This window comes from Neofelis nebulosa, chromosome 11, assembly GCF_028018385.1.
Source record: "Neofelis nebulosa isolate mNeoNeb1 chromosome 11, mNeoNeb1.pri, whole genome shotgun sequence".
Lineage (NCBI taxonomy): Eukaryota > Metazoa > Chordata > Mammalia > Carnivora > Felidae > Neofelis > Neofelis nebulosa.
In genome coordinates this window covers 84973886-84988756 of record NC_080792.1, presented here as the reverse complement: position 1 = coordinate 84988756, position 14871 = coordinate 84973886, and the positions used below count along the sequence as shown (strand labels likewise).

The following is a 14871-nucleotide window of genomic DNA, read 5'->3' as shown; positions in this document are numbered from 1 at the left end:
CAGGAATGGCCGGGCTCCCCCTCCTCGTGGCCCCCCGGCCTGCTCTCCGAGAAGTGAGGAGCGCAGTGAGGAGCGCGGCGGCCCGGGTCGGGAGTGGGGCCCCCGGGGGGAGACTCACTTCCTGCCCTTGCCCTTGCCCCTGCCCTTCTCCTTGCCCCTCCCTTTGCTCTTGCTTCGCTTCTTCCTGGACCTGAGCACGGAACGGACCAGGTAGCCCTTCCACACGGCCTGGATGAGTGTAGCAGCCCGCACCATGCGCAGCACCTCCTGCTCGGCCTCCGTCTTCTTCTTGGCATCGACCTCCCGCTCGGCCCGGATCTGGGCGAACTCCTCCACGAGCACCTTGTACCTCTGCCTCAGCTCCTCCAGCTGGACCTGCTCCTCCTTGTGGATGATGTCGAGCTCCTCGTACTCGTCCTGGGGTGGGGGGGCAGGCGGTGGGGGTCACCGAGCACGGGGCGCCGCCTGCCACCCTCCCCTGCGCGCGCCCCCGGCCTTCCCGAAGGGGCTTCCGCCCCGGCAGTGGCGCCCACGGTCCCAGAGCTGTGGGGAGGCGGGCCTGAGGACACCCCGTTTTCTAGGTCTCTGTTCGCTAAGCGCTTCCTCCAGGCCGCGTCCTGCGCCGGGTGCTAGCATTTGTGACCGTGGTGCCTCACTGTATCCCTTTCATGGTCCCAGCGCAGGGATGACTCGATCACGTGCAGAGTCAGGCTCAGAAAGGTCAAGCCCCTTGCTTCAGGTCACACAGCGGGTAAGGGACACTGGAGTAGAAGCTCCAAATGATAACAGGGACCAGCTTCACTGTGCTGTCCCAGCAGGCGGCACATCTCAGGAGAAACCTGGGCGCGACTGAGGGAAGCAGGGGAGGCAAGCCCGCGCCTGAGTCTGCCCAGGAGGAGCCCTGGCTCATGAGGCTGCTGGCAGGAGCCGCGTGCAGAAGGGACAGAGAGTATGGGATGTGGACACTAGATGGAGCCAAGATCGTTGGGCCCAGTGACAAGCGCTTAGTGGCTTCCGGCTTCCGGCTCCTTCCTCTCCCACCTCTCCCCACGCTGTGCGAGGCCAGACAAACCCTTGGGCCTAAGGTAGGGGGGCAGGGAAGCCTGTCTGGGGAGGCCCAGAGCTTGACACAGACCATGGGCCTTTCCTAGAGGACCACGGGAAACGCACTCGAGAGACTACAGCACAAATACCTGCTTCTCGCCCATCTCCATATCGTATTTCTGGATCCAGTTCTCAATTTCCGTCTCCACTTTGTATTTCTTCTAAAAAAAGTCAACAAGTCATCGTTTGATGGATTCACAGGAACAACAAACCGTGCCGAGCTCACTCTGCAGCAAGCTTTAACGTGCCTCGCCCACAAGGTAGCTTCTCCATTTCACAGATGAGGAAACTGGAGATCAGACATGCTAACTCACTTGCCCAAGATCACAGAGCGAATGAGAGGTAGAGCCTGAATTTGAAGCCACAGGTGTCTGACTCCAGAACACTCTAGGCAGAGGGAGCAGCCAGTGCAAAGGCCCTGAGGTAGGAACAGGCTTGCGGTGTTGAAGAGCAGAAATTGAGCCAGTGTGGCTGGAAATGGAGTGGCTGAGGAGGAGCGGGGTCCCAGGGAGGTCAGAGTGAGAAGCTGCATCACCGAAGGGAATGTCAGCAGTGGAAGCAATTTGGATCCTAGCGTCAAGGAGACGGAAAGCCATTGGGTGGATTTTGATGCAGGAGAGGGACATAATCTGTTTTTTAAAGATCAGCTCCCCTACCTACAACGGAATGTTGTTCAGCCATAAAAAGGAACGAAGTATTGGCAAATGCTACGTGGATGAACCTTGAAAACGTAAGCTAAGGGAAAGAAGCCAGACACAAAAGGCCACATATTCTATGATTGCATTTATATGAAGTGTCTAGAACAGGCAAATCCATAGAAACAGAAAGCAGATTAGTGGTTGCCAGGGGCTGGAGGGAAGGGGGAATGGGGAGTGACTGCTTAACGGGTACGGGGTTTTATTTGGGGGGATTGAAACGTTCTGGAACGAGATCGGGGGGTGGCTGCACAACACTGTGAATGTACTAAATGCCACCGAACTGTTCACTTTAAAATGGTTAAGTTTAGGGGCGCCTGGGTGGCTCGGTCGCTTGGGCGTCCGACTTCAGCTCAGGTCATGATCTCGCGGTCCGTGAGTTCGAGCCCCGCATCGGGCTCTGGGCTGACAGCTCAGAGCCTGGAGCCTGCTTCTGATTCTGTGTCTCCCTCTCTCTGCCCCTCCCCCGTTCATGCTCTGTCTCTCGCTGTCTCAAAAATAAATAAACGTTAAAGAAAGAAATGGTTAAGTTTAGGGGCGCCTGGGTGGCTCAGTCAGTTAAGGGTCCGACTTTGGCTCAGGTCACGATCTCCCGGTTCGTGGGTTCGATCCCCGCGTCGGGCTCTGTGCTGACCGCTCAGAGCCTGGAGCCTGCTTTGGATTCTGTCTCCCTCTCTCTCTCTCTCTCTGCCCCTCCCAGGCTCACGCTCTGTCTCTCTGTCTCTCTCAAAAATAAACATTAAAAATTTCTTTTGGTGGTTAAGTTTATGTTATGTGAATTTCAGTGAAGAACAAATAAACCAACTCCCTAATCCTACAGGGTAAGAGCTCTTGACTTGGGCACCATGGACGGGCTGGCTGCAGAGGGCCTGTGCCCCCCAGAACCGCCCCCCGGACGTGCAGGTGTATCTGTGCCTTCCTACGGAGCAGAGGCCCATGGCTTCCATCAGATGCTCAGGAGTCATGACACTAAGACGAAAACTGGGAACAAGTATTAGAGAATTCCTTTATGAGGAAAGAGATCCGGAAGCAAGCTGGGTGTGTGCAGGCCCAGGGCCCAGAGGAGATGCTGGAGAAGGCAAGAGAAGTGATGTGTCCTGAGCACTTAATGCACTCACTTTCCCCTACCGTCTCATTCGATTCTCCTAATGACCCATTAGACCGATCTGCTCACTTTCGTTTTAAAGATGGCAACACGGGCTGGAGGGGATTATGAAATTCGCCTGAGGTTTAGGAGCTCCTTCAGGTCCTTTGCACGACAAGGTGGGTATTATCATCCCTCTGGGGCTCAGAGTAGTTAAGGCACTCGCCCAGGGTCACACAGCCAGCGTGCAGGAGGATAGGACCAGTGTCTCCGCCCCAGCCCCCAGGCCCATGTGTAGCACAGGGGGTGGGGGGTAGACACTGGCTCATTCCTGCACTTCCCCTGTTCCCAAGCCCTCCTCCTCAGGGGAGCTGTTCCCTGTCCGGCTGGGGGAGGCCTACCCTGCCCTGCCCTCCTGCTAGACCACCCCTCCCCTGCCCCCCGGGGCCTCCGTTGTCCCCTCCCTGCTGTCCCCCGTACCTTCCTCAGCGCCTGCTCTGCCTCCCGGTTTTCCACGACCAGGTTGTGGTGTTGTGACCTCAGCAGCAGTATCTCCTGCTGGATCTTGGCCACCCTGGCCTGCGAGGCCCGGAAGTGTGCCTTCTGCTGCTTCTCGGCCTCCTGCTTGGTGCGAAGGAGGTTGTTCTCGGAGAGCCTGAGCACCTGGTGCAGGTGGTTTTTCAGTTCTTGGATTACGAAGTTCTCTTTCTCCACCTGGGCCAGGAAGACGAGAGGCTCCATCATTACCTACGTGATGCCCGATAGTCGCAGGAGAACTGGTACCACACGCTCCCTTGCGGGGGGGAGCCGGCAACCTGCGCTGTTACCTGGCGGAACCCCGCCCCCAGTGCCCAAGGGGGACGGAGACCGCCTGATCACAGCCAAGGCAATTTGAGGCTCAAGGGCATCGGCTCATCTGTCTGGGGCTGTACAGCTGAGCCGGGGAGGGGTGGGGGTACTTGAAGCCAGGTCTGTCTGATCCGGACCCCATGTGCTTGGCCACCCCCTCTGTCTCCTGGCTTGAGTGATGGGCACGGGCAAGCTGGGGCGAGGCCTCTGGGCAGGTCTGGACAGTGGCACAGAACAGGAGTATTCCGTTGGCAGAGACACTAGGAGTGTTTCATGAGAGCACGAGACATGCTCTCATGCTCGTGCGTGGATTGCCCCCCCGCTAATGCTTGAGGGACAAAACCGCCCTCAGAAGGTTCTAGAACAGGAATGGGGGTGGAGGATGGGGCCATTTTGTAAATAAGCTCCAAAGGCTGGTCGCAAGCCCCGGAGTCTCCCTGTGAGCACAGCAGTGCTGTGACTGGCTCCCGCCAGCAGCCTGGGGGGCTGGGGTCAACTGGCAGGGGGGACCCCTGGGGGTCTGAGCTTCTCTTGACCCCGCGGCAGCCCAAGGGTGTCACCCTCTCATTTCACACTGAGATCCGAGTGACACGATAACACTTGTCAACCCGGAGAAATGGAATTTGAGCCCAGATCCGTCCAACTTGGAAGCCCAAGCCGTCTCCACCACCCGAATGGGACCCACTAAGCTGTTTGGGGCCCCTCTCCCTGTCCCTCGCCGGCACTCTTCCAACCTGTGCGTGGTCTCCCCTGACCGAGCGCCCCGGGCCGAAAGAGACAAGGCCCCCGTCCTCTTACGGGGTGCCAGACCCGCATCAAATCACCAGATAAATAATCGCATAAACATTCATCAACAAACTCTGCTTTCAAGGACAAATTCAGTGAGAACCTAAGGAGGTTCAGCCTGAGCTAGGGCGTGGGGGAGGCCGGGTGGCAAACAGTTTTGCAGGGCCTCGTGCTCTGTGTATCACAGGGGGCTGGAAATGGCAGTGCCAAGGCTGCGGAGCAGAATACTCCTGGGAAACAGGGCCCCAGGCACGGACGACCCTTCCCAGCAAAGCCAGCCATGGGGTGTGGCTAAGATCCGTGACTGTGGGCTACTTTCAGGTTGCATCCCCAAAGGGCCAGGGTCAAGGCCCTCCTCCCCTTTCTGCCTCCTGTTGGCTGGACCAGTGGTGACATGATGGGGGTCTTCTGGGTCCATGGTTAGAAGCCCTGTGTGTGTGTGTGGGGGGGGGGGCAGGGAAGGGTTGGGGGAGGGGCAGCAGAAAGGCCGGACGGAAGGAGCCTGGAGCCCTGACGAATTTACAAGGCAGAGCTTCTGTGACTGCTCCGGCTTTCCCACTAGAGAGAAACACATTTCCATCTTGACTAAGCCGCTGTCATCTTGGGTCTGTCTTGGGAGCCAAACCTATACTTAGATACCACCTCATGGGGACTCTGTAAGGCTCTCCTGAGCAAACGTATGCACAGCATCATACATACGTGTGCATCCCGGATGGTTATTAGGTTGGAATCATGTTATCGTTCCCCTTCTTCAAAATCCTTCTAGAGCCTGTGCCATCTGCCCCTCGCCCTCCGAACAGAGATCACATTCGTCGATGAGGCCTCAAAGGTACTGTGTGGTCTTCTGGCAAACCCTAAAGTACTTACTCCCCAGCCCTTTGTAGAAAGAGCTCGCCTGTTGCTGGCCTGGCCTGTTCCTCCTCCCTCTCTTGCCTGGTTCACTCCCTTTCGTTCTTCAGGCGTTGGCTCTGATGTCTCTGACCCTTTGGGTCTCTTGTCACACTGTCCTATGGCACCCTGCGCTTACCCTCCGTCGTATTTCTCAAAACCGTAACGAAATCAGGTCTTTAAGACCTACCTTCCCCCAAACTGCATGAGGCAGGGACAATGGGGACTCATTTATGAGACCCGGCACCTAGTAAGTGCTCCTAACAGTACGCGTGGGGTGAGTGAATGACAGCAGGCGTTTCAGTCACCGAGACAAAAACCCGACCGCCGAAAGGGTTGGCTTCTCCGTGTGGCCCCTTCCACGGTCTGACCGATACCTCTGCGTCCCTGTTCTTCATGCTCGCCGCCAACTCATTCTCCAGCGCATCAATGATGTCCTGGTTCCTCCTGTTCTGTCTACTGACATCCTGTATGAACTGAGTCTTCTCCCTGGCTTCCATGGGGCTGGTGAGTAGCTTCTCGAACAGGAAGCCCCGCAGTTCCATCAGGCAGTCAATAAAACGCTGGGCTTCCGCGCTTCTGCCCAGCGCGTGCGTCTCCGAGAGCTTTGCCGCCTGCGGGTTATCGAGCAAGAGTCTCAGGACGTCCTTGGTGGACTCTCTGATGTGCTCCATGAGCGGCAGTAGGTTGGATTTCTGCAGCTGCACGGAGAGGAGGCGGTCTCTGAGCCATCCCTCGTCCTCAGACTCTTCCTCCTCCTGCAGCCGCCTCTCCTTATCCTGCAGGTAAGCGACGCTGTCCAGGAGGCTGCGACACAGGTCCTCGTGCTCTCTCACCGCCCTCCTGACGTCCCCTCCCAGGATCCCCTCCAGAGCCTCGTCCTTGGAAGCCAAGTGTGAGAGCAGGGTCACCAGCTCCACCTTGTGGATGGTCTCGTCCAGTACGGACATGACCCTCTTGGTCTCGATGGTGGTGAGTTTGGACTTCGAGGGGACCAAGGGTTTTAGCGGGGAGGCCGGCTTTTTGGACAGCTCTGCTGTCAGCCTCATTCTGTTGATGTCAGGGCCCTGGTAGAGAGGGGCCACGGCGAGGACATCGAGAGCCATTTCCCGAGCGGTCTCCCTTGCCCCTGTGCGCCCTGGGAGGCGCAGACGTTGGCAGACTACGTAGGTCTCCTGCCGTTAGTGGCTCTGGCGACCCTGCGAAGGAAGGAGTAAGCGGTTAGTGGCGCGGTGCTGCACGAATGTGGCTGCTGTGGCCGCAGCGGCCACAGACCGTCAACGCCGAGAGCTCGTCCCGGGTGCCCCGCAGCTTTTACGCAGAACCTCTCACTGAAGGCAGTTTCTAGCGTTGTGAGGGCATCGGACACGAGGGAAGGGGGACCAAGCGTAGAGGTGGGTCTCAGGCACAGATGTCAGGCAGGGCGCAGCCGGGAGTGCAGACGCCATTCTGTTGAAGCGACTTAACTAGGTAGGATATTAAGTGTCCCCGGAAATGGGTTTGTTCAGCCATTTACATTAATGAGCATTTAATCGCAACAGACATCGTTTCGGGTGACTTAACATGAATGAATAAAAGTCAATGCTATTGAATTTTTTTTTTTTTAAAGCATCTAAATATAGAAAGCCAGTTACACGGGTGATGGAAAGAGTTGAGAGGCTAACCAGGGAAGGGGAAGCCACCCAGCCACAGTCAACGGCAGGAGGCCACCACAGAAGGAGCTGGTGGTGAGCTTGGAGGACGAGGGTCACCCAGGGGAAGCTGGAACCTCACCCACTTCCTGTCCAGGCAGAGCTATAGCCCCCCCACCCCCCTGGAGCTGTGGCCACCGCTGGAAACGCAGCCCAAAGCAGAGAGAAGAGGAAATACTGTGGTTTCTTCTTCCTCCCACCCTCCAATCCGACACCAGCGCCTCCCATCGGCCAAACCCAGGGGGAAGCCAGAGGACAAGACGAGTGGGCACAGCAGCCTGCAGGTGTCAGCAGCCCGAGACAGAGCAGCACAGGGACAGAGGGAACAATGCGGCTGCGAGCAAATGGGACTGGGACTGGGACCAGCACAGCACATCTGCGCTGGTTTTTAAGTATGGATTTTAAAAGTCGGGGGGGGGGGGGGCGCGAACAGTGACTTTGAAACAGTCTTTCGAACCTGCTTCGCTACGTGCAATGTTGTATCTTGGACTGGATCCTGGAATGGGAAACGGACATTAGTAGGAAAATGTAAAATCAAACCAAACCGATGGTGTCGTTAACAGCATTGTACCAACGTTAGTTTCTTGGTGTTGACGGACAGACCCATCACGGTTATTGAAGATATTAACGTTGGGAGAGCTGAGTACAGGGCATTTGGGAATCCTGAACTATCTTTGCAACTTTTCCGTAAATCTACGGTCATTACAAAATAAAAAGTTGAAAAGACTCTCTGAGAAATTTGTGGCAGCGATCAGACATCGATCAGACATCGATCATGGATGTTGTGTACCTGGCACAATGGCTGAGTACTAGCTTCGCAGTAGCCCCGCTTGGGTTTAGACCCTTGCTGGGGGGACCCTGGGCTACTTGTCCAATCCTCCTAAGCCGGGGCTTCCTCAGCCATAAAACTGAGATCTTAAGATCCGGTGAGAAGTTGCTGGCACAGGGCCTGTACGTGGTAAGTGCTCAATAAATAATAACTAGCATTATTAACCCAGGGAACCCCGATCCCAGGTCCAGGACTGTGGTGATTTCCTGGTCTGAGTGTCTGGGCTTGGCCGGAGATCCAGATGTACCATCGGACTTGCCTCCTGCCTCCTGCCTCCTGCCCAGGATTGGCTGGGCCTCCCAACATACCATGTCTAAGAGGGACCTCACCGCGTCCCCAGCCCTTACCCTGCTCCTTCCTTATCCTTTGTCCTGGCGATTGGCAATTCTGCCATCCGACTTGCTCGAGCTGGAAACCTGAGTGCCACCCCACACTCTCCTCCCCTCCCCCCCATCCCAGTCTCTTCGTTCTTTCTCTGACAGCGCCCCCTCCTTTCCTTTCCTTCCGGGCAGGCTTTGTGCCACCGAGTGAGGGCCTTATCATCTCTCACTCGGATGATGAAAGAGCTTCTTAACTGGTCTGCTTACGTCTCCTCCTGCTCCCTGCAGTAAGGGTCATCTATCTGGGTATTTATTGAGCTCCTGGGGATATAAAAGAGATACAAGGAATGGTTCCTGTCCTGCCAGAGTTTATAACCTAGTTTGGAATATGAAACACGCACGCGTGAAAGTTCAACAACTCTAGGAGGAAGGGCATAAAGCTGTAATCACAGAATAGGTTGAGATCATGCCCAGCTTTCAACACAGAGTGGGGACTTTGGAGTTTATCTTGTAGGAGATTGGGATCCATTTTGATTTTAGGAAACAGGTAACAGGATCAACTCAGATTTTCGAGAAAGATTGGTCGTAATGGATGATTTGTAGGGAAAGGGTTGTGGCAAGTAGAGAGCTTGGGGTATTATAAACCTTCCACCTCAGGGCCTTTGCACATGCTCTTTTCGTCTTCTTGAAACATTCTTCTCCCTCCTCATTACTAATTATTTGCACTCAGATCTCAGTTCACATTGTCACTTCTTCAGGGAAGACTTGCCTGGGCTTCCAGGCTGGGTCGAATTCTTGTAGTTGATTCTTATAAGGCCAGCCTCTTTGCGGCAGCCACCGTCCCCATCCCAACCTCCTTCCTTCTTGCTTGCCTGTAATATAGTGGCTGGAAATATTCAGTCCTCAACTTCTCAACCTCCTTTACAGTTCTGAGTGGCTATAGACACTGTTAGAGCCAATGAGATAGAGAAGTTTTCTAGGGGCTTCTACGAAACCTTTTACCTTCCCTATACAAAAGAAAGACATTGTTGGCTTCACCTCTGTTCCTTGAACTTGGGCTTTAATGCTGGAGCAGTGGCAGCCACTTTGTGAATGAGAAGGAAACTGCAGGAATGCTATTCCTGATGTCATTCAGCCACTGGACCTTCCAAGGGTCCATCATCTCTTACCCAGATGACTGTGAGAACCTCTTCACTGGTAACCCTGCTTCCGCCCACGTCCTTCACAGTCTCATCACAGCAGCCAGAGGGAGCCTTTTAAAACGTCAGATTCTTTTACTCCTCTGTTCAAAATCCAGCTCACGAGGACCGGTTATTAAAATTTCAGGGTATTTGTGAGGTTCCTGTTAAGCCATTGGTAACTTGACTTTTTTTTTTTAAGTTTGTTTCATTTATTTTGAGAGAAAGAGAGAGAGAGAGAGGTAGAGAGAGGGAATCTCAAGCAGACTCCGCACTGTCTGTGCAGTGCCCGATGTGGGGCTCGAACTCAGGAACCGTGAGATCGGTGACCTGAGCCGAAACCCAGAGTCAGGTGCTCAACCAACTGAGCCACCCAGGTGCCCCGAGCCATCAGTAGTTTGAAATCAGCCATGGTGGGAGTATTTACACACGGAAACTGGCGAATACTACAGATCAGTGCCCCCTCCCACCAAACTGGTTGTTGGACATTTACCAGAACCCCCTGCTACCAACAGCTCCCCATCTCACTCGGGATAAAAGCCAAAGTCCTTACAACGACCTAGAAGGCCCTACGTAATCTGGCTGCTGCGATCACTTGCTCTTCTGCACTCAGACCGACCCTTTTGCTGTTCCCTGAACATGTCAAATGTGCTCCAGCCTCTGACAGGGACTTTGCACGACCCTTGCCCCCCGCCAAGCCCCAGGGCTGGAGCATATTCACCTAAATATCTGCAAAGCTCGTTCCCGCACTTCCTCCTCTGCTCAAATCTTGGTGTAGTAGTGAGCGCTCTCCGGATTTCCTTCATAAAACGTAAACCCTCTCCTCCTCCTTGCCCTCCCTGCCCTCCCTTTCCCCCTATCCTGTTTGCTTTTCTCCCAGCTAGGTTCTCACAGTCTGACATCCGTATATGGGCCTCTTTGTTTATTGTCTGTCTTTCCCCCTCCCCTAAAAGGTGAGCTCCAATGAAGGCAGGGGCTTTATCTATTTTGATCACGGCTACATACCCGGCACTGAAAAAAACATCTCAACATCGTCTTGGGGCGAGGGCTGGGCCTGCCACCTCCAGGTTCCCTGTGCCCTTCTCCTTGTCATATGCTGTGGATGCAAGAAATGTTTTGAAGACGGATCATCAAGGGGCGCCTGGGTGGCTCAGTCGGTTAAGCGTCCGACTTCGGCTCAGGTCATGATGTCTCAGTCCGTGAGTTCAAGCCCCGCGTGGGGCTCTGTGCTGACAGCTTAGAGCCTGGAGCGTGTTTCAGATTCCATGTCTCCCTCTCTCTTCTGACCCTCCCCTGTTCATGCTCTGTCTCTCTCTGTCTCAAAAATAAATAAACTTTAAAAAAAAAAAAGAAGGAGTCATCAGGACTTGATGAGTGAGACCGTTTTGCGTTTGGGGGACTGGGAGAGAAAGATTGGGCCCTTTTGAGGGACTAGACAAATTGGGGGGAAGGAGGTGTGGAAGGGAGGACAAAGAGCTCGTTTTTTTTTAAATATACTTTTAAGATTTATTCATTTTTCAGAGACAGAGAGTGAGCCGGGGAGGGGCAGAGCGAGAGGGAGACACAGAATCCGAAGCAGGCTCCAGGCTCCGAGCTGTCAGCACAGAGCCCGACGTGGGGCCCAAACTCACAGACGGTAAGATCATGACCTGAGCTGAAGTCGGTCGCCCAACGGACTGAGCCACCCAGGCGCCCCTCGGTTTTGTTTCTTTTGTGTGTTTTTTTATTTTTTATTTTTTAACGTTTATTTATTTTTGAGACAGAGAGAGAGACAGAGCATGAACGGGGGAGGGGCAGAGAGAGAGGGAGACACAGAAGCGGAAGCAGGCTCCAGGCTCCGAGCCATCAGCCCAGAGCCCGACGCGGGGCTCGAACTCACAGACCGCGAGATCGTGACCTGAGCTGAAGTCAGGCGCCCCTTTTTGTGTGTTTTTTTAAAGTCTATTTATGTTTGAGAGCAAGAGAGAGTGTGCTTAGCCACGGTCGGTGTCTGTTGCTTACAATCAAAGAAGCCTAGCTGAGCGTGCTCTAGGCATCTGACAACACACATCCAGGGGGTCCTGGGAGGCCTTGGGGACAGAGACATAAATGCAGAGGGAGGAGTCGCGGACGCTTGAAGCCCCAAGAGATATTCAGTTCCCCGAACCGGAGTACACGAACAGAAGAGCGGGAATCCGAGGAACATCTCGAGTGACCACGAGCAAGGAAGAAAGGCAGCCAGATGAGATGCTAAGGACCCTTGCTTCCTCGGCCAGGCAAAATGGGTCCCAAAGTCAGAAGGCTCTGGGAGTGGAGGCGAGGAGGGCCCTACCTGGCATCTCTTTGTTTCTCCGCCCCCACTCCCGTCAATCTCGTGAATCCCCTTAAGGCTCCCCCCCCCCCCCCCCCCCCCCCCCCCCCGCCCCGCCGAAGATCATGTTTCAGGGACAGCCAGGGAGCTTCCTCGGCCCCTCTGAAGATCTTTGCTCCGTGGCCACGGGCTGAACGTGAGCAAAGTGCTTCACGAAGCTCTCCCATTGTCCCCCAAAGCTCTCAGGCGTAAATCAGAAAACGCCTGAACTCTTCAGAGATTGCAGCTGGAAATGCAACGTTCTATGAAATGTTTCCAATTTGCTTTCAGCCAAATTACCTCTTTTGCTTTAAAGGGCAAACTTGTTTTCTTTGATTATGATGACGCCCATCAGTGTTTGACAGCTCATTTGGGTGAACACGGAGAAGCCAGCGGAACGACAATCGGGTGGGGGGAAATGCATCTCGCTCTGATGACAAAAGTCACTGGAGAATCTCTTTCCCTTGAATCCTAATATGATCATTTCATGTCCTTTTTAATGCCACCAACCTTAATATTTAAATCATTTCCAACTTAAGCCTCTCCTTTTAAAATTCCTGCCCCGAGAGTGAAGCAAGGTTGTTAATGGATGGGGAACTTTAATTGGGTCTTCCCTTTATTTGTCATTAATTCTGCTGATGAACTTTATAAATGGAAATATATCTTTATCATGCAAATTATACCTCGTCTTCATTCAAATGGGCTTGTTGGATATTTTATTACTTTTCACTCTCAGAACATTTTGAGAAGAGAAAAAAAAGGGTTTGAGCGAAATTACATTTTCTTCCCCTTGGGGAGAAAAAGAGGAAGAAAACCGGACCCTTGCAACTACCCCGCACATCTCACAATGGTACATGGAGGCAGAGGGGGTTAAACAAAACTGGAGTGTGGTCCGGGGCGGGGGGGGGGGGGGGGAATCTCATTGCAAAGAACGACATTTTGATATTAGCTAACTCTTGGCAACTGATTCCATACCCAACACTGTTCTAAATGCCTTGGGTGTGGGGCGCCTGGGTGACTTGGTCGGTTGAGCGTCCGACTTCGGCTCAGGTCACGATCTCGCGGTCCGTGAGTTCGAGCCCCGCGTCAGGCTCTGGGCTGATGGCTCGGAGCCTGGAGCCTGCTTCCGCTTCTGTGTCTCCCTCTCTCTCTGCCCCTCCCCTGTTCATGCTCTGTCTCTCTCTGTCTCAAAAATAACTAAACGTTAAAAAAAATTTTTTTTTAAATGCCTTGGGTGTATTAACTCCTTCATTCCTTACAACAACCTTACGAGGTAGGTGTTTTCATTAGTTCTACTCACAGACAGGGAAGGGGAGGCAGAGAGGAAGGTGAGATGTCTCCATGAATTTATAGCTACTAAGCGGCCACGCTGGGGTCTCAGCCCAGGCAACCTTTCTGGAGAGCCTGCCCCCCGCTGTAACTCCAACTGTCCGGTCTTACCATTTTCAGATCGACTTTTCTAGTGGCCCAAGCACAGTGATACTTTGCCGGCCCAGTTTCAGTGGATCCCGTCAAGCAGAGACCCAGTGGACAGACGGGTCCCAGATCCGGTTCCCACAGCATTCAATCGACTTAGCGGCTACAATATGAATGCTCATACTTGTCGTTATAGGTATATGTACACGTCCCACCAGCAGTGTTCTTGCTGGTGTCGCATTCCCGTGGGCACACCTGGGATTAGACACAGTTTGCGACAACAGAGCTGTCGCCCCATCGCGCTCTCCCCGCTCGAGAGAGAGCACATCAGGATGCAAATGAGTGAGTGGCTGAATTATTTTAGGGTGAGCTTTGAATCATCTCTCATTGACTTTTATGTTTTCGAGTCAATCATTCACCTACTTTGGAGCTTATTATAAACTAACTACCGAGACACCCATCGTAACTGATCACGACACAGGACTGTCGAGCAGCATGAGGCCGTCGTGTGGGAAGCAGAACGTGGGGTCTGGGTCAGGAAAGCAGCCTTCGTGAGGGTTAGTTCTGATTCAGGGTTGTCCAAATCTCTCTCACTAACATGCCACCTTTGTGATTTCTGCCAAGTCTATAGACTGGAGCGTACTATTACCAACTGAACTTTTTCTTTTTCCTGAAGTGTAAGTATACTTTCATTCTTAAGTACTTTCATGAAAAAGGAAGCTTTCTAACTAGAAAATCTGTATCACTGTCCTCACAGAGAACACAAGAATGTCTACATCCTGATATCAATTCACTCTAGCTGGATGCTATTGCTCAGGGACGATGAGCATGAGCCCAGATCTCTGTTGTTAAAAAGCGAGATTAGCAACTGGCAGGGAGATGTTACAGACATACGAAAAAAAAGAGAGAAGAGATAAATTACAAATGTCAGGAAGGAAAGAGAGGCCATCACTACTGATCCCATGGATGTTAAAATGATAATAAAGGAATGTAATGAACTCCTCTATGGCCATAAATTTGATAACCTAGATGAAATGGACCAATTCCTTGAAGATACAATCACAAAAACTCTCACGAGGAGAAATAGATAATCTCAATGGGCCTTTATATATTAAAGAAATTGATCAATAATTAATAACTTTCCCAAACAGAAAACTCCTAGATGATTTCACCGGTGAATTCTACCAACTATTTGAGGAAGAAATTATACCAGTTCTTTAACATTTCTTCCAGAAAACAGAAGCAGAAAGAATATTTCCTAACAGGTTCTATGAGGCTAGCCTTATTCTAATGCCAAAACAGACAAATACCCTATAATAAAAGAAAGCTACAGACCAATATCTCTCAGAAACATAGATGCAACAATCCTTGACAAAATATTCACAAATTGAAGTATACATATTCACAAATATATATAATATATATTCACAAATTGAAGTATAAAAAGATAATATATATAATATATAATATAATACATATTCACAAATTGAAGTATAAAAAGAATTATATCCCACAACCAAGTGGGCTTTCTCCTGTGCCTGCAAGGTCCATTCAACATTCAGAACTCAATTCACGTAATCCATCACATCAACAAAAAGGAAAACCATGTCAATAGATGCAAAAAAGCATTTGACAAAACCCCACACGATTCAACGATGGCACTAAACTTCTCAGCAAATGAGGAATATCATGGAATTACCAC

General features: G+C 52.4%; 1 protein-coding gene and 1 long non-coding RNA gene across 2 annotated transcripts; one reads left to right on the top strand and one right to left on the bottom strand.

The window, feature by feature from the left end:
* Positions 1 to 77: 77 nt before the first annotated feature.
* On the bottom strand, positions 78 to 6512 carry IQCD (IQ motif containing D). Its single transcript, XM_058691199.1, has 4 exons — positions 5784 to 6512; positions 3364 to 3597; positions 1194 to 1265; positions 78 to 417 (listed from the first exon to the last, which is right to left on the bottom strand). The coding sequence occupies exons 1-4, from the start codon at positions 6510 to 6512 to the stop codon at positions 115 to 117; spliced, it is 1338 nt and encodes a 445-aa protein (XP_058547182.1). The 3' UTR covers positions 78 to 114.
* On the top strand, positions 5003 to 7824 carry LOC131489324 (uncharacterized). The gene is made up of 2 exons (XR_009250484.1): positions 5003 to 5347; positions 6192 to 7824. It is a non-coding gene; the product is annotated as an uncharacterized LOC131489324 (long non-coding RNA).
* The last annotated feature ends 7047 nt before the right edge of the window (positions 7825 to 14871 follow it).